Here is an 18,496-nt window from a genome sequence, read left to right as displayed (position 1 = left end):
AATTCTTTTTTAAATGATTTTTTAAATTATTGTTGATTTTATGTATGTGAGTACACTATAGCTGTCCTCAGATACATCAGAAGAGGGCATCAGATCTCATTACAGATGGTTGCTGGAATTTGAACTCAGGACCTCTGGAAGAACAGTCAGTGCTCATAACTACTGAGCCATCTCTCCAGACCCAGTTAGGATTTTTTTTTTTTTTTTTTTTGGTTAGGATGATTCTTAATGTTAGAGATGATCACTATTTCATATCCTTGGCCGTAAATGTAACTGTTTACATTGACCTTTTGGAGTTCTTAATCTCCCACCTAAAAAAATCTCTGCTGATGCTAAATTAACTTTTAAATCAGAAACATACATTATCTAAACTTTCAGAAAATCCCCAGTTTTCGTAGCTATCCCAATGATGAGAGCTGCAGAAAGATAAAATTTAGCTTGTTGTGCAAAGTAACTATTTTATAGTTTTAACATTTAGAAATAAGATGAAAGGTCACTAGTCACTTCAATTTTATCTTTACATTTCATATGAGAATTTATAATAATTCTTTAGCAAAATTCATGAAATTAAAAGTTTTGAAAATTGAATTTTGACTTATTTCTTTAACAACAGTATATATTTAGTAGCAATCCATAAAACTTCAAAGAGTACTAGGTAATCAGTATTTTCTGTTTTAATAATTAAGCTTTTGATGTTACTATTGGATGGATTACAAAATGCTCTTAATTGCTGTTGTATCTTGAACATGATTTATTTTACTTATATGAGTATACTATAACTGTCTTCAGACACCCCACAAGAGAGCATCGGATTCCATTACAGATGGTTGTGAGCCACCTTGTGGTAGCTGTGAATTGAACTCAGGACCTCTGGAAGAGCAGTCAGTGCTCTTAACCGCTGAGCTGTCTCTCTAGAATGAAATTCAATTTTAACCTTTGGTTAATTTACATATTTTTCAAGGCTATTTTGTTAAGTACTTCTCTAGGACTGCCTCCTCCCTTTGTAGTGGTCAAACAAACTTCCATTTGGGAATGTATTCTGAAGTTTTTCATTTAAGATCTCAATTTCAGCACTAATATGGGAACGTCCCTTTACATAGCTTTTACTTAGCAATAATGCAGTGCAGCATGAAAGTTATGCATTAAGGTTCCTGGTCAGTCTGTATTCCTTGAGTACTAGGAACCAGTTTTCACTTAGCTGAAATTCTTAATAGGTAGCAATAATTGCATGAGTTACTTTTACAACATGTTGTAAAGGATATTATATGATTTAAATTTTTTTTTTGCTTTTAACGTAAAAATAATTGAAAAATTGATTTTGAAGTTATCCACCAAATAGATCTAATTATTATCTCTGAATATTTATCTTTGTAGACTCTCATTGTTGCCTGGATCAAAGCAAATCTAAATGTATACATTTCTCGAGAACTTTGGGATGACTTACTTTCAGTATTGTCATCGTTGACCTATTGGGAAGAATTGGCCACTGAGTGGTCACTGACCATGGAGACACTAACTAAAGTTTTAGCTAGGAATTTATATAGTTTGGATCTCAGTGATTTGCCATTGGATAAGCTCAGTGAACAGAAACAAAAAAAACACAAAGGGAAAGGTAAGAGCTGTTCAAGCATTCTCCATAGGAATTTGTTTTAATACTTGAATTGGGGAAAACCAGGCCAGGAAGAGAGCTGGGGGAAGTCATCTTTCCTAATCTCCTTTCATTTATCATGGAGGTTTAAGTTTTCCAACAATAAAATATGGAAATACACTTTTATTTTAAGAGCAATAATAATTTTGGTAAGATAAAGAATGTTCTCTGTATATATTATGATTAATCTTATATTTAATTAAACAATGTAGAACCTTAACTTTTATTTTTAATGATTAACCCAAGTCAGAGTTGATAAAATTTATTTACTTTTTAATATAGTTTTTATGTATAACTGAAAGAATGACTTAATTTTATTCTATTTTTAAATATATCATAAAAATTACTTGAAAATTTTTCTTGAAAGCATTTTATTAGTTTAAAGTACCAGTAAACATTCTCTAAGTGTGAAGTAATATTTACATAATGTTAAATTGAGGTGAGGCAGTAGCATAATTATTATACTATTATCGTGTGCTTTGTATAGTATTTTGCATCTTAAGAATAACTTGCTAGCTAGGAATTATATTTCATCCTATCCATACTTACCTATTTGTCCTTGATACTTAAGTTTATACCCACACTGCATCATTTATTTCTCAAATGGTTGTTAGAAATTAGAAACTGTCACTGCAAGATGATTTCTGTTCACCCCATTTCTTACTGTAGATAGTAGTGAATTATAATGGGTTATTGTTGGTAATATAATTTTAAGTCTTTCTAAGTTTTAAATATAGTTTTTACATAAAACAAACAATTCTTGTAGTTACTTTATAATGCATTGTGAGAAAGCCTTAGAACCCACAATGACATATTCCTGATAATTTAAAGGTAACCATCAGGTTATCAATATATTACATACTCATATTGCATTTCTAGGAATTGGACATGAATTTCAGAAAGTTTCAGTTGACAAGTCATTTTCTAGAGGATGGAGTCGCGATCAGCCTGGCCAGGCACCCATGAGACAGAGAAGTGCAACAACCACTGGCTCTCCAGGAACTGAGAAGGCCAGGAGTATAGTACGGCAGAAAACTGTGGGTATGTAGCTTACGACCATGGGAACTAGACAGAGCAATACGAATAGACGCTCTCAGTGTACATTTTGTTTTCTTTTGGGAGATGGGAATCTTCTATAGAAAACTTCCTTCCCTCTCTCAGTAATCCTTATAGCCCAGTCGCATGCTTATAGGCCTTTGTGCCTTTAGCATATGCACTCTTGTGTTTATGTAGTTTATTATAGATTTGTTTCCAAATTGTCATTTTATAGAATTCAATTGTAGAACTCAAGCATGAGCTGGCATATGTTTTATTAAGTAAATATATTCACAAAAATGGAGATGGTAGCAAACTTTCAGTATTACAATTAAATGGTCTTGTTGGCCCTAGGAGCTTCCAATAGGACAACAGGAAATTAATTCATATCCTCTACTGACAGGCAGCTGAGGTCAAGGAGAAATTGATAGGGTGTGGGAACAGTGGAAGGCACTTGTGGGCTTAAGGCAACACAACATAAAACTGTCCTATTTTCCTCTCAGAGCCATGTCATTTAGCTGAACTATAGTAGAGAGTATAGTACTGGGAAGAAATATAAGGAGGGCTTTTTACTCTTTTCACAAAATGTGTAGGTAACCTTACACAATTTACTAAAACTTTCTAGGCTTTAATTTTTTAATTATGGTGTGTGTGTGTTCCCACCTTATACATATAGAGGTCTCAGACAACTTGCTTGAGTTGGTTCTCTGTTTGCACCAGGTAGGTCCTCAGGTGGTGATGCTTGGGCTTCTCACTGTCTCCCTTCTCTAGGTTTTCAGTGTTTCCTTTGTTTAGTGGCAGTGGTAATACTTCTCCCGCCTGAAACAGAGTTGCTTAGTATCATTTCAGGTTTCATGTCCACCAAACAAAAACTAAAGCATTAAAAGTTTTGCTAAGAGGAGATACATGTGTAAAGTTGGGAAATTCGTTGAAAATTCAAGTTAAAATATTGTTAGATCTTTCTTGTTTGCTTGTGTCTTGCTCTCTGAGATAGTAAATCCTGTGCTGTCTTGAAACTCACTGACCTTGACCTTGAATTTTGTCGTAGCTTCTTGAGTGCTAGGATTACTAATGTGAACTACCATGACTGGTTAAGTTCTTAATTTTTAAAATTTTTACACATTCTCTGAAGACCCTTTATACACATAGAGGCCTAGAGTACATTGCCTGTTTTCTGTGCTTAATTAAATGTGGACTAGCCACAGTTAATTTTACATATTTGAATGGAAAAATTAAATATTTAGTACCGAAGCACTGCTTTAAACATTAAAGTTGTAGTTAAGAATGGGCACTTGATCTTAGTTAAAAGGTTGGGAAGTGATAGAGCAAATCAAATTTTAAAAATGATCACTGACACAGTTTTAATGTTGAGCTTACAGATTTGATAAACATCAACAGGTGGTAACAGTAAATATTACAAAAATTAAGGCAAGATAAAGGATTAGTGAATAGGAGAAGTGAAGAATAAGAGTTAAAACAAAACGGGCTTCTTTATCATATGGTTTAAGAACATACATTTGAGTAAGTAAGATCTATAGAAAATACATTCAGGTTACAGGAAAGTGTAAAAGCCCTGAAGCCAAGAAGTTGGTCTGTCTGTCTGTCTGTCTTCTTTTGCCTCTATTATTTACATAGTAGTATGCAATATAGTTTAAGCCTTGTGTTCTTACATAGCAGTGCCTATAAATTTATTTTATCAGTATTCTCTAAACTGAAAGTAAAATTATTAGGAAGTTTAAGTCACTCTTAGTACATAAACTACGAAAATTTCTATTTTTGTGATTTAGTCACTCTTTTATGAAATTATAAACTATAACAGAATATACAAGTTTTGGAAAGAAGCCCACAATTTTTGTATTTAAAAAGATACTTTGAAACTTATGTATATTTATGATTTTAATGAACTTTGATTATATATTTTTCTTAAAAACTTAATTTTGAGTTTGTTGTTGTTACTGGTATATACTTGTTTTTGTTTTTAAAGACAGGATGTCCATGTAGACCAGGCTGGCTTAGAACTCACTGTGTAGTTGAAAATGACTTTGAACTTGTAATTCTCCTGCTTTGATCATCGTAGTGCTGAGATTACAGGTGTGACCATGCCTGACTCACCAAATGATTCTTAATGCTTGTTAGTTGTAAATTCTGTTTTCTATAAATGTTTCTAAGGAGAACTTTAAAATTGCTCTACTGTACTTTTGTATAAATGTGAGATACTTGTTTTTAAGTATTTTCTCTCCTGCAACAACTACTGAACATAAGAGTAAATGATGACAACGTGGTCTCATAAAGGACCTGTTAGTAATTAGGAAGTCTTATTTGGATAAAACTGTGAAAATAGAAATTTATTGATCAAATTCAGCTTCCTTAAGAAGAATTGCTCAGAAAAATGACCAAATATGAAACCAGAATTGCTTTGGACTAATGATATTGAGTATTTCTCAAGGTTTCCACTCAATAAATTTCTCATTTCTTGTTTTGTTTTGTTTTGTTTTGAAAATGTGCTAAAGTGTCTGCTGGTTTTTTTTTAATGCTGTTCCATTGTAATTGCTAATAATAGGCATTTTCCTGCTTTACACCAAAAGAATTACATTCAAAACGTGTGTTGTGTTCTTTTCTTACAGCTTGCCAGTATTTGCTGTGCTGAAATGTTTTAATTTAAAGTTTCCTTCCTTTGAGTCTTTTAGTTTTCTCTGTTGCTGCTTTTTCTGTGACACAGCCTTTCATTATAGTCACTCTTCTTTTTTCCTTCCCCACTTCTTTCTTTTCCTTTTGAAGCCATGAGAAGCCGATCCATTGGTGAATGTGCTCTGCCATCGGCCTATATTCGCAGTGCTAAAAGTGCTCCTGTTCTGATCCATACTTCCAAACCCTTCTTGCCTGACATTGTTCTCACTCCCCTTTCTGATGAGCTTTCAGGTAGTGCCACCTCTGCTAATTTCTGCACCGCCTTTTTCACTTTTTAATCCTCTGCTTTCAAAATTGCTAAATCAAATAAACTCTTCAAAGTTAATTTCTTTTGGGAGGAGGGTGGGAAACTGGAAAATAATTGAGAAATCAACAGTTTGAGTTATTTGAACTCTTATGCTGTTTCATTCTGGAAGTGCTAAGTTTAGTGCTGTGCCAATGTCTCATATTTTTTATTGTAAATGACCAAGTTGTTATGTTTGATGTTTTTTTTATTTCAGGTGATTAAAAATATACTAGTGAATATTTGTATCATAAATTCTCACAAGAGACATGTTGACTCTTAATGTTTTACTGTTTTGATTAACTATATGATCCATTTTAAATACTATTTTCTCCCCCATCTTCTATATTTATGGAACTAAGTAAGGGTATATAGTCATTAGAGAAACCATATAACCTAACAATTACTTTGGGATTTATGTTAGAAAAAACACAGTGTAGAATTCAAAGGATGAACTTCGTTTAAAGTCATTTCTTGTAGCCCCAATTCCCAAAGAACTTAAGAACCTGCTCAATTTGGCTACTTATTAGATCCAGTACAAGATTGCTCGCATAGGCCCTGTGTAGTGAGTTTTAAGAATTATACATACAATATCACCCAAATAAAATATAGAGCATTTCCATTGCCCTAAAATTTCCCTAGCCACTCCATGCCAGTAATCACTCATTCGTTTTTTTTACTCCATCAACCAGTTAGTAGTGCCTTTCAGTAATTTTGTCTTATATTTGTATCTATAACATTATGCAGTATCTTGTCTTTATGCAGGGTAACAATAATTGAGAATTACTTATATGTAGGTATAAACATATATTTAAATATATTTTATGTTTGATAGTCTTTTAAGAATTATAACTGACAAAACATACTTCTGTTTTTTAAAATGTGACAACTAAGTTATTGAGTTATTGGATATGTGCATTTTCTGGGTGAATGAGTAAGAATTACTTCTGGATAGTGTTCCAATACTGTTCTTGGTTTGAGTCAGGGTCTTACTTTATAGCTCAGGCAATCTAACACTACATAGTTTAGACTGGCCTGAAATTCACAGTGAACCTCTCACCTCACCCTCCAAAGTACTGGGAGAGCAGGCAAGCCATTATGCCCACCCTCATATTATATTTGGGAGATAATCAATCAAGCATTACTTTGAAACCATAATATTATAAAGTAAAATTAGTTTATAATTAAATTGGATTTGATTTTGCAGTTAAATGACCAAAGTAACATAGAAAATCTGGCTTTAATCCAAACCTGGGCTGATCTGTAAGATTTTTGTTTGTTTGTTTAATCTTGATTTGTTTTTGTTTTGTTTTGATTTGTTTTGCTTTGTTTTTGAGGCAGGGTTTACTCACTCTGTAGATCAGGCTGGCCTCTAATTCAGAGATCACCTCTTTTTGCCCTGGGGAATGCTGGGATTAAAGGCATGTGCCACCATATCTATCTGATCCTTAAGTATTTGATGAATAATAAATGAGTAAATTTCAAAGCTACCAGTGCAAAACTGTAGGACAATTAGATGATTTATAGACGGAATAATCACACTTTAATAGATGAGAAAAAAATGGTACATGATTTTCTTAAATATGGCCCTTTATTCTAAATAAATGAATGAATAAATATTTTTATCCTTAACTATAAATATTTTGTATTTTTATTGCTCCATTCAAAAACGATACCTCCTAGGCAAACAGCACTGATTTTGTCTGCATATGTCTAACTATACTTTATTTACTGGAATTGGCAAACAAAGCAATATTTGACTGATAATTGAGTTAGGAACAATTGAAAAATTAGGCTATTATAACCAAATAAATTCTTTTGATTCAGTCTTTTAAAAGCATATATACTTAACACAGATAATACAAACTTTTTTTTTTACTTATTTTGAAAAATTGAAAAGAATTTGGCCATTAATTCTTAAATTTTGGGTTGAATCAGATAAGTCTCTTGTTTTAAAACCTGTCAGAAAGATTCTTTTTGGTTTTAGAACTTTTGTGACTTCTAAATTTTTCTGTCTAAATCTTGAAAAAATTGACAAATTATCTTAGTCCTAATTAAAAAATTTAAGAATTTTTTCTGTCATTAAATATTTTCTTTATTTATATTTTAAACATTATCCCCTTTACCCGTTTCCCCTACAAAAACCCCCTATCCCATGCCCCCTCCCCTTGCTTCTTTGAGGGTGCTCCCCCACCCACCCTCTCCCACCTCCCTGCCCTGACATTCTCCTACACTGGGAAAATGAGCCTTCATAGAACCAAGGTCCTCTCCCCCCACTGCTGTAGGCCATCCTCTGCTACAAATGTGGCTGGAGCCATGGGTCTCTCCATGTGTACTCTTTGGTTGGTGGTTTAGTCCCTGGGAGCCCTGGGGAGTCAGGTTGGTTAATATTGTTGTTCTTCTTTCTGATGGGGTTGCAAATTCCTTCAGCTCCTTTAGTCCTTTCTCTAGCTGAATTTTATTTAAATAAGAAGATGCTTGGCTTGAAGGGAGACATTTCTAGTATTCACACCAGTTATTTTTGTACAGTAAAGAAATGGGATGGGGAAGTGAAAGAACTAAGAAATCTGTACTGTAGTAGGCGGAATGTGTTGGGACCACATTTCTGCTTTCTAATTGAGAATGTATTCCTGCATGCCAAGATGCTGAGGTGGGAGAGGGTGGTTAGGAGACTGAGCACCTTCATGGAGGCAATGGGAGGGGGAGAGGATTAGGGGAAGGGGATAACATTTTAAATGTAAATACAGAGAATATCCAATTTAAAAAGAGAGAGAATATATTCTTGGTCTGTAACACGGCTGGTGAGTAATGTAGCAGGACCCTGTCTGTAGACACCTTCTGCTGCTAGAACACACCAATCATAGCTTTTCCTTCTACTTTCACCTTTGCACGTGTGTCCATTTCAATGATTGGTGTTCCATCAAACCACAAGTTGTTCCACTTGATCACCAAACCCTGCCAGTCGCAGTTGGCTCTCATTGGCTCACTAAGAGGTGTTTGCTTCTTAAATCGCACCATTTGCTGCCACTTTCAAATTAGGATGGTCTTTATTTTCAGTCTGGACTGCTTCATTGGGTTGGGCTTCTCACTGGCCATAAGTGCTGCTGTTCCACAAAAGAGCCCCAGGCCACACTGAAGGAACACACAAACGGCACCAGAAGCAGCAGTGCAGTCTGTGTAAACGCTAAAGGATAAATGAAGTAGTCCTCATTGCTGTTCACTCCCACCCTGTTATTTCAGACAGTGTCATGTAGCCCAGGCTGGTCTTGAACTAAGTATCCAATGAGGAATGACCTTGATCCTCCTCTCTGTCTGCCAGGTAATAGGCCCAGGCTAGGTTGTCTCTTTCAAAAATTTCCAAGTATTGTCTTAAGCTTGTCTGTGTCACCGTGTTTGCTTTGTTATAAATAAGTCATTAAGATTATCTTTTTTAAAGATCTTTTTACTATTTATAGATAATACGTAAAAAATTTCTCAAGTGCTATATAGTTTTTAACCTTCATTTTCCTCATTTGAGATAAAATGCCTTCTATAAGGCATTAGGATTACAGATATGAACTCCCTGTGCCCAATGTCATTTAGATAGTGTGGATTGTGTCAGAAAGTGCATTTAAAAAACACATAATTCTCTAAAACCAATTTGTTCATAAGTTAAGATAACTTTGCCACCAATGGTTTATGCAAATGCCCATACACATTATCAAAGCATAATTAAATTTACTTTAAATTTGAAATTATTTTTCTGTTAGAATTCATATAAGAGGCAAGCAAATCCTTATTTCCATGAAAATTAACTTAAGATGAAGTCCCCATTTGCAAGCTGATGCATTTAAGGTTTAGAATACTTTTTAAGATATAATAAGATATGAAAAGGAAATAAAGACTCATAGTATTTGCTGACCTATTGAAGGACTCTAGAAGTCTCTTAACAATAAAAACTTTATAATCCAATATTTTTCATGTTTATTTCACCATAAACACTTTGTCTAACATTTTGACAGTTTAATGTATAATAGAATTAAGGTTCGTAGAGCACATCTAGAAGACATTGAATTAACCTTTAAACTAAAAAACCATTGCACTGTGAAATCAGATGATTTTGTAAGTTTATATTTGTAGGAATCTGAGTTATGATTTGACTTTGCATTTGTGACTCATGGAAGCAGATTGGAGGCATGGAAGTGGGTGGAGGAGAGAGAAGAGATGGTTACATAGTAGAGTTATATGAAATTAGTGCCAAGCTAGTAAGTGGAAATCATGGCTTGAATCTTCAACTGATCCACCTGGGTAATTATTTTTGTTTCTACTAAAGTTTGAGTAAATTTTATTTTAAAGTAGTTTGATGTATTAAAAAAATTGATAAGACAGTCAAGTCATAACTAAGGCAGCAGTAGTAATGCAGGTTCATAATTCTAGCACCAGTCAAACTGAGGTGGGGGTAGAAGATTGGCAGGTATTAAAAAATGTCTTTAAACATAATAATTCAGAGGAAATTATTCATTCTATGAAGCTGCTGCTCCACTGATACCTAAGCCACACAAAGACTCCAACAAAGAAAGAGAACTTCAGACCAATTTCTCTTTTGACTATCGATACAAATATATCCAATAAAATCCTTGCAAACTGAATCCAAGAGCACATCAAGACAATCATCTAACATGATTAAGTAGGCTTCATCTCAGGGACATAGGAATGGTTCAATATACAGGAATCCATCAATATAATCAACATATAAACAAACTCAAATCCACTATATAAACAAAATTACATGTGATTATCTCATTAGATGCTGAAAAAGCCTTCAATAAAATATAACACCCCTTCATGTTAAAAGTCTTGGAAAGATCAGGAATTCAAGGCACATACCTAAACATAATAAAAGCAATATATAGCAAACCAACAGTCATCATCAAATTAAATCAAGAGGAACTTGAAGCAATCCCACTAAAATCAGGAACAAGACAAGGCTGCCCACTCTTTCCCTATTTATTCAATAATAGTACTCAAAGTTGTAGCCAGAGCAATTAGGCAACAAAAGGAGATCAAGGGGATACAAATTGGAAAGGAAGAAGTCAAGGCATAACTATTTGCAGATATAATAGTATATACAAGCGACCCCAAAAATTCTAACAGAGAACTTATACCTACACCTGATAAACAACTTCAGCAAAGTGCTTGATATAAAATTAACTCTTAGCAAATTAGTAGCCTTCCTCTACACAAAAGATAAATGGGTGGAGAAAGAAATTAAGAAAGCAACACCTTTCATAATAGTCACAAATACTATAAAGTATCTTGGTGTAACTCCCAAGCAAGTGAAAGATTTGTATGACCAGAACTTTTAAATCTCTAAGGAAAGAAATCGAAGGCCTCAGAAGATGGAAAGATCTCCCAGGCTCATCGGTAGAATTAATATAGTAAAAATGGTTGTCTTGCCGAAAGCAATCTACAGATTCAATGCAGTCCCCATCAAAATTCCAACTCAATTCTTTAAAGAGATAGAGCAAGTTTCAAATATATTTCGAATAACAACTTCTTGGGGAATCACCATCTATGAACTCAAGCTATACTACAGAGCAATTGTGATAAAAACTGCATGGTATTGTGGTATTGGTACAGAGACAGGCAAGTAGATCAGTGGAATAGAATTGAAGGCCCAGAAATTAACACAACCTATGGTCACTTCATCTTTGACAAAGAAGCCAAAACCATCCAGTGGTAAAGCATTTTCAACTAATGGTGTTGGTCTAACTCATAGTCTTCATGTAGAAGAATGCAAATTTATACATTTGTATCTCCTTGTACAAAGTTCAAGTCCAAGTGGATCAAAGACCCCCCCCCCCCATATAAAACCAGACATGCTAGATCTAATAGAAGAGAAAGTAGAAAGAGCCTTGAACACATTGACAGGGGAAAATTTTTGAATAGAACACCAATGGCTCAAGCTCTAAGATAACAATTGACAGAGGGGACCTCATGAAACTGAAAAGCTTCTGTAAGGTAAAAGACGAATAGGACAAATCAGCAACCTACAGATTGGAAAAAGGTCTTTCCTAACCCTAGATGGGCTTAGATGGGGCCACCCTCCCATCTAAAAATGTTTAATCTACAATTGTGCCTGTCTAAAGGAAATGCAGGGATAGAAATGGAGCAGAGGCTGAAGGAAAGGCCATCTAGAGACTGCCCTACCATGTGATCCATTCCATCTGCAGACACCTTGCATGTGCTGTCCTCTGAGAGGTTTTGCCAGCACCTGACTAAGACAGATGGAGATACTCACAGCCAACCATTGGACTGAGCTGGGGGACCCTAGTGGAAGAGGTTAGGGGAAGGGCTGAAGGAGTTGAAGGGGACGGCAACCCCATAGCAGGAACAATAATATCAATTAAGTGGAGCCCCTCAGAGCTCCTATGGACTAACTAAACCACCAACCAAAGACTACACGGGCCAGTCCATGGCTCCTGCTATATATGTAGCACCTCTAGCATTATAAGTATTCGAGGCACTGCCTGCCCAGTAACTAAGAGGATTGCCTTATCTGGCATCAGTGGGAGGGAATGTGCTTGGTCCTGTAGAGACTTGATGCTTCAGAGAAGGAGAATGATGGGGGTCAGGGTTTGGTTGGGTGAGGGAGCACCCTTTTAGAAACAAAGAGGGTGGAGGGTTCATTTAAGGGAGACCAGGAAGAGGGATAACGATTAAAATGTAAACAAATAAAATGACTAATAAGAAAGAAAAAGTAGACTGCGTAAACTGGGCATACTGGTCACATGTTCATAATCGAAACATTTAAGAAGTTGAGGAAGGAAATTGTATGAGGCTAACTTGAGCTACATGCCAAGGTCTGTTTAAAAAAAAAAAAAAAAGAAACCCTAACTAAATAACTCTACAACCCCACGAAAGAACAAATGAGAACTAAATAAAGAAAAGCAAATGTTTTTCATGGTTTCCTGTGCCTCCATCTCCCAGTTACTGAAGATGTGCGCCACTGTGACTAGCAGTGCTTGTTTGTGAAGTAATTACTTAATCAAGTTTGTTGTTGCCAAAATAATACTTTTATGAAAAAAGGGATATAAAATCTTTTAACAATAGACACAGATTATTATTTGTAATTATGTTTTCTGTCAGAAGAAAGATGGTCTTTCTCTCTCCTCTTTGTTTAAACTTTGCCAAATAATAATGAAAAATTTCCTATTAAACAAGTATGTCTCCCTTTAGCAATGAAAAAAAAAGCCTTCCTTTTTCTGTCATCACTGTGTAATAGTATACCCATCTTTAATAGCTCCGTACACCTTTTCATCATCTTGAGGCATCTACTTACAGAACACTGAGACTATGGGCATCTTATGCCTAAGTCTTGGCCTGCAAAATCTCCTACTTAATTTATCTTAATAATTTCAAAGTAAAATTTGATGATAATTTAAAAGGGCAGTTGGTAGATGTGTACATGGTAGCTTATGCATCTAATCCTAACCGGTAGGAGATGAGTCAGAAAGATCATCTCAAATTTGGGAGTTTGATGACCATTTGGGCAATGTAGCGAGTGCTATGCCAACTTGGGTTAAAAAGTGATAACCTGTTTTAGAAAAGGAAAGAATAAAATAGAAGAAGCTTGTAAACAAAACACTGTCGTCTACTATAAATCTAAACAAACATATACACATACTGGCACTCACAAATGTGAACACGCATACATGAGCATGAACACACATAGACATAAAATATGTATATGTGACTATTAGAGTCTTAAAAAATCAAAAATGTCTTAATATGATTCTATAATGTAAGACTACTTTGACCACTGAGACATCTCATCTTTTATAATAAGATACAGGGATTTTGCTAAAATAGATGTACTGCATCTACAGAGAACATCTTTCCATGAAGGTACATTGATATTGTTGCCAAAATAGGTAAAATTATAAAACTATCTAGTAATTATCAAGAAAAAATCTTGAGTTTCATAATGACATTGATTTCAGTATAAATTTACATCAATCATTTTGAAATTTAAGGGCCATAAAGTGCTACTGTTTGTGCTTGACGAAAATATAATTTAACTTTGTTAAAAGAGAATTTGGAGATTTAACTTTTTAAAAATTAAGCTGAATCTTAGTATTCTAATTTAAGAGGTCTTGTTCTTGAGGAATTATTTTTACCAGTAAACAGCAGTTTGTTTTGTTTTTTAACTTTTGTGTACTTGTGTGCATTTGTGTGTGGTCTTGTTCAAAGAAGCCTGAAGAAGGAATCAGATCTCCTGGAGGTAGAGCTACACATAGCTCCTGTTGGCTGTGGGCTGCAGTGGGCTGCCCAGCCTGTGTACTGGACCCAGATTGGGATCCTTTAGAGGAGCAACGTTGGATGCTTCTCAGCATTTAGTTACCTACCATTCCCAGTGAGCAGCATTTTTATGTAATTGATGCTTTCCTTCGACGGTATTAAATACATTCTGTATAATAAAGTTCTTTAAAAGCCATGGGAATAATTGTAAGAATAGCATTCAAATCTTCAAGAAACCTAAATTTTTGGAAGGGTTTTTTTCTTTATATGCTACAAGCTAACAGTAATACTCTAGTGCACAGTTTACCTTCCAAACTAGCACAATATCTTTCTTTGAAACATCCAGAAAATGTATCTTTTAATACAGAAAATAATTTGCAGTGCTTTAATGCAAAACATTAACAAGGAAATCTAGAAAATTAAGACTTGTATAACATTGTAGGCTTCCATGAAATGTTGATTCAGTGGTTAAGATTTTCTTTTCTTGTTTATTTAAGATAGCAGAATGACCACCATTTTAGCTTTGTTATGAATTCTGGAATTGAATAACAATTTACGTTTTTTAAACAAGGAAGCTTCCCTCACCTTCTAGGGGATTAAAAATCTAAAGTAAATTGTGTTCTGGGATAATCGATAGCTTTTCTCCTATCTGAACATTTAGTTACGGTGATTGTTCTGTTTTGTTTTTTGTGACAGCGTCTCACTTTTGCAGCATAGGCTAGCTTTGAACTCAGATCCTCATCCCTCCCATGTGCTGAAGATTTTACATCCTTGGGCCACCCACCATGCCACGCTTAGTTCTGTGACTTCTAGCATTTGCATTACAAGTTTAGTATTTAGCAATGATAATCTTATAAAATTCTTTCTACGTTTATTTTATTGATAGATACAGTATTTTTCCTTCCTAAAGACTTATAAAGAGTTTATTGGTATTGTGTTAACCTCCACAGTTACAGTTTGAGATTTATGTATTTATAGGTATGTATACATATATATGCATACAATATATATACATATATACATATACATAAGCAGTATTTATTTCATTATTTATGGCTTCATAAATAATTTTGAGATAGTGTATACTTAGCACTTTGTAAACTTCTTCTGAAACTTGAAAAATAAACTTAGTTCCTCTGGGTTTCAACTTTCTCATCTGTAAGAGAATTAAATTAGGTAATCTCTAAATCTCTATCTTGACTTCAGAATCCATAGTTCTTAAAATAGACATGTAAGAAGTCATAGTTTCTAGAATCTGGTGGCTGTCTTAGTTAGGGTTTCTATTGCTGCGATAAAACACTGTGACCTAAGGCAGCTTGTGGAAGAAATGGGTAATTTCAGTTTACAGTTTTTAGTCCAGCATCCAGAGAAATTGGGACAATGAACTAAAGACAGGAACTTTGCATAGGCCATGGAGTAATGACACTTAGTAGCTTGTTCCCCTTGGTATGCTCAGCCTGCCTTCTTCGGGCACCCAGAACCACCTGCTCAGCAGCCAACGCTGAGCTGGACCCTCTCACATCAGCCATTAATCAGAAAAATTCACCAACAGGCTTGCTCACTGGCCAGCCTGTTGAGGGCATATTTTCAGTTAAGGTTCCCTCTTCCCAAGTGACTCTAGCTTTTGTCAAGTTGACATAAAAGTAGTTAGGACAGTGGCTGTTTATGAGAAAGGCCCCTTGTAGGTACATAAGAATTCTCTATGTACCTACAAGATTTAAATATTTTTTTACCAAAACCAAAAATATTTTTATGGCATACTGATTTTACTTTATTTTACTGATTATACTTGATGGTAAAAAATAAAATATAATATTTTTAGTAAAGGGCTGGAGAAATGGCTTTGCACTTAGGTCTTCCAGAGGTCCTGAGTTCAATTCCCAGCAACCACGTGGTGGCTCACAACCATTTGTAATGGATAATGTCTTCTTCTGGTGTGTCTGAAGGCACTGTACTCATATAAATAAAATAAGTCTTAAAACAACATTATAGTAAATAAAGTAAAACAGAAGAGAATGTACTGTGTCCGGATGAGCATTTTAAGGAAGAGAGAGGAGGGGAGATTTTCATTCTAATGTGTGATCAGCCCAATAAATAGCAACGATTGAGGTGATGCCTTGTTCCTGCCTAGGAGAGGAGAATTTCTAAGATATCTGCAATGGAATACCTAGATTAGCTTCATGTGTTAAGATATATTTTTTTCTTCCCTGTTTATAACCTATTTGGATAGGAAAAACTAGCAAGTTTTAATTGCTTGATTTATTGGCACAGCTCTATCTTAAACTGCACTTCCAAATGTTTCATCACCTCACTGTTTGTATGCATGTTAACATCTTAAATGTATTTTGGTCATTTTCTAATTCATTGACACCACATGCCTTGGGTCCATCATTTTTTTTAAAGTCAGTTATATATTTTTAATTGGTTTTCTTTAGTTGAACTTGCAAAAACATTCAGATTTTTTTTATTCGAAAGCATATGTTTAGGCTGTGGGTGAAACTTTTTTTTGTATTTATATAGTTTCCACTCTGTATAATTTTTGTTTTTTACAGATATTGATGATGCTCAAATCCTTCCCCGCTCAACCAGAGTCAGACATTTTTCACAGAGTGAAGACACTGGTAATGAAGTTTTTGGTGCTTTGAATGAGGAACAGCCACTGCCTCGAAGTAGCAGCACTTCTGACATCTTGGAACCATTCACTGTTGAGCGAGCCAAAGGTGCAGTTCCTGTCGTTGACAGTTCATCCCGTCATGCTCCAAGCTTGCAGAGTTCCACAGAGGCTTCGTCAATAACTAGATCCACTGAAAGCTACATCACTGATACTCATAGTAGAGAGTCTTCTCTGGAAGTTGGTGATAGCATATATGACCATCTTTGTCATTTAATAGGTCCAGTAGAACTTGCAGATGCAGCTTTCGATCAAATCCAGTACATTGACCTTGAAGGAGATGATGATCTTCTTTCTTCTCTGAAAGAATACTTTAAGGAAAACCAGGAAAATCATAGTAAAAATGAGCTAGGCAAAGATTCAGCTTCTCAGGAAGTAATTATTGAAGTGACTAGAGATGAAATGCGTTCTTTAGATAAATTAGAATACATAGGCCAGGAACTAAAATCAGAAAATCTCATGTCTTTTGTTGGGACTCCTGAAAATACACCATTTCAAAAAGAACCAAGCTCAGCTGTCTTCACAAGTACTCTTGCACCTAACCATTCAGATAGCTATCCAAGATCACAAACTGCTGAGAAGGCTAAGCAACTAAGTCTTGATGAACAGTCATCGGATCCTAGTTCAGATAGCCCATGTGATAAAGAAAAAAAGAAACATCTGTATAGACAAACAGCTACAGAAGTAGATACCTGTATAGGTGTGACACTAGCTGAAAAGTTTAAGAGTGTACAGGTTAATGAAAAAATCACGCCATACATAATGCATGCCAAGAAATCTGCATTAAAAACACCTGTAAGCCGCAGAATGCCTCATGTTTCAAACACTAGCAAGCTTTCTCCAACTAAGAGAAGCTTGTCTGAAACAGTAACTCATAGGGCCAAAATCATGAAAATTGCCGCTAAGAAGCGAAATAGTGTTCATGTTACTTTTAGACCATCTACTGAGTCTGTCCAGTTTTATAATCCTCTGGAAAACAAAGAGGCGCCATGGAAGATGAGACTACGGAAGCTCAGTGGCTTCAGCAGTAATAGCAATAGCACTACCAGCAGCACACAGACCAGCTCAATTAGTGGTACAGACCTTGTAAAGCCTGGTGTGTACAGACCTCTAGATACGATTGCTGCAGCATCAGTTAGCAAAGCAGTAAAGGAATCCACAGAGATTCCCACAACTACATCACAGAAAGAAGGATTGGCAAGTAACCAGCCAGGTAGTCGCAGTGCTCTCAGGTCATCAAGTCACGAGGCAGGACTCCAGCAGGGCTCCCTGGGTGGCGTTTATAAAACTGTTGTACATGCTCTTTCGAAGCCGAAGGCAAATGTTTCCCCACAGAGGCAGAACAGAGTGCCACCAGAGGCTCCACTGAGGGATCTGTACAGTCATGTAATGGGCTATTTTGGAAGGAAAGCTGCAGGTGAGCACTAACAGTGTGCAGAGCGCAAAAGGAGAAAGACAGCACCAGTTTGGCTTTAATGCAACTGAAGCAAGCTATAAGCAATCAAAAAAGCTTTGGGATGGTCACTGCTTTTTCTCTGTTTGGTTATGCATGCGCCTTTCCCCAGCTGTATTTTTCCCAGCATACAAATTTATTTAAATTACTAATTTTCCTTTTGAGGCATTTAGTTGAACCTCTTTGCTGCTGAACAACAGACTAGAAAGGAGAAGTTAAGAGTAATGTAATGACCTTTCAAAGGTCAGGTATTTTTCAGAGTGTGTACCATGAGTCTTGAAGTTCACCGAGGAGTTAGCTGTACTTTGTCTTGCCCCACCACTTCATGTCTAAAAGGACATCATCTTTATCTAATTGAATTTGAGTATTCTTACTGCTAACTTAGTTGGTTTTCCTGATAGACAGTTACTTCGACATCAAATTTAACAGAAATCCAAT

General features: G+C 35.4%; 1 protein-coding gene across 1 annotated transcript in view; it reads left to right on the top strand.

Moving 5' to 3' along the window:
* RALGAPA1 (Ral GTPase activating protein catalytic subunit alpha 1) overlaps positions 1 to 18,496 on the top strand; it is a 251,940-nt gene that overhangs the window by 72,802 nt on the left and 160,642 nt on the right. Inside the window, exons 15-18 of the mRNA XM_080934414.1 lie at positions 1,375 to 1,612; positions 2,528 to 2,689; positions 5,462 to 5,602; positions 16,487 to 18,022. Coding sequence (XP_080790540.1) covers positions 1,375 to 1,612; positions 2,528 to 2,689; positions 5,462 to 5,602; positions 16,487 to 18,022 — 2,077 coding nt within the window. The remainder of the gene's footprint in view (positions 1 to 1,374; positions 1,613 to 2,527; positions 2,690 to 5,461; positions 5,603 to 16,486; positions 18,023 to 18,496) is intronic.

The sequence above is a fragment of the Micromys minutus genome (genome assembly GCF_963924665.1).
Source record: "Micromys minutus genome assembly, chromosome: 1".
NCBI lineage: Eukaryota > Metazoa > Chordata > Mammalia > Rodentia > Muridae > Micromys > Micromys minutus.
Note: the sequence above shows the minus strand (reverse complement) of the source record. Positions and strands in the feature narration are given on the sequence as shown.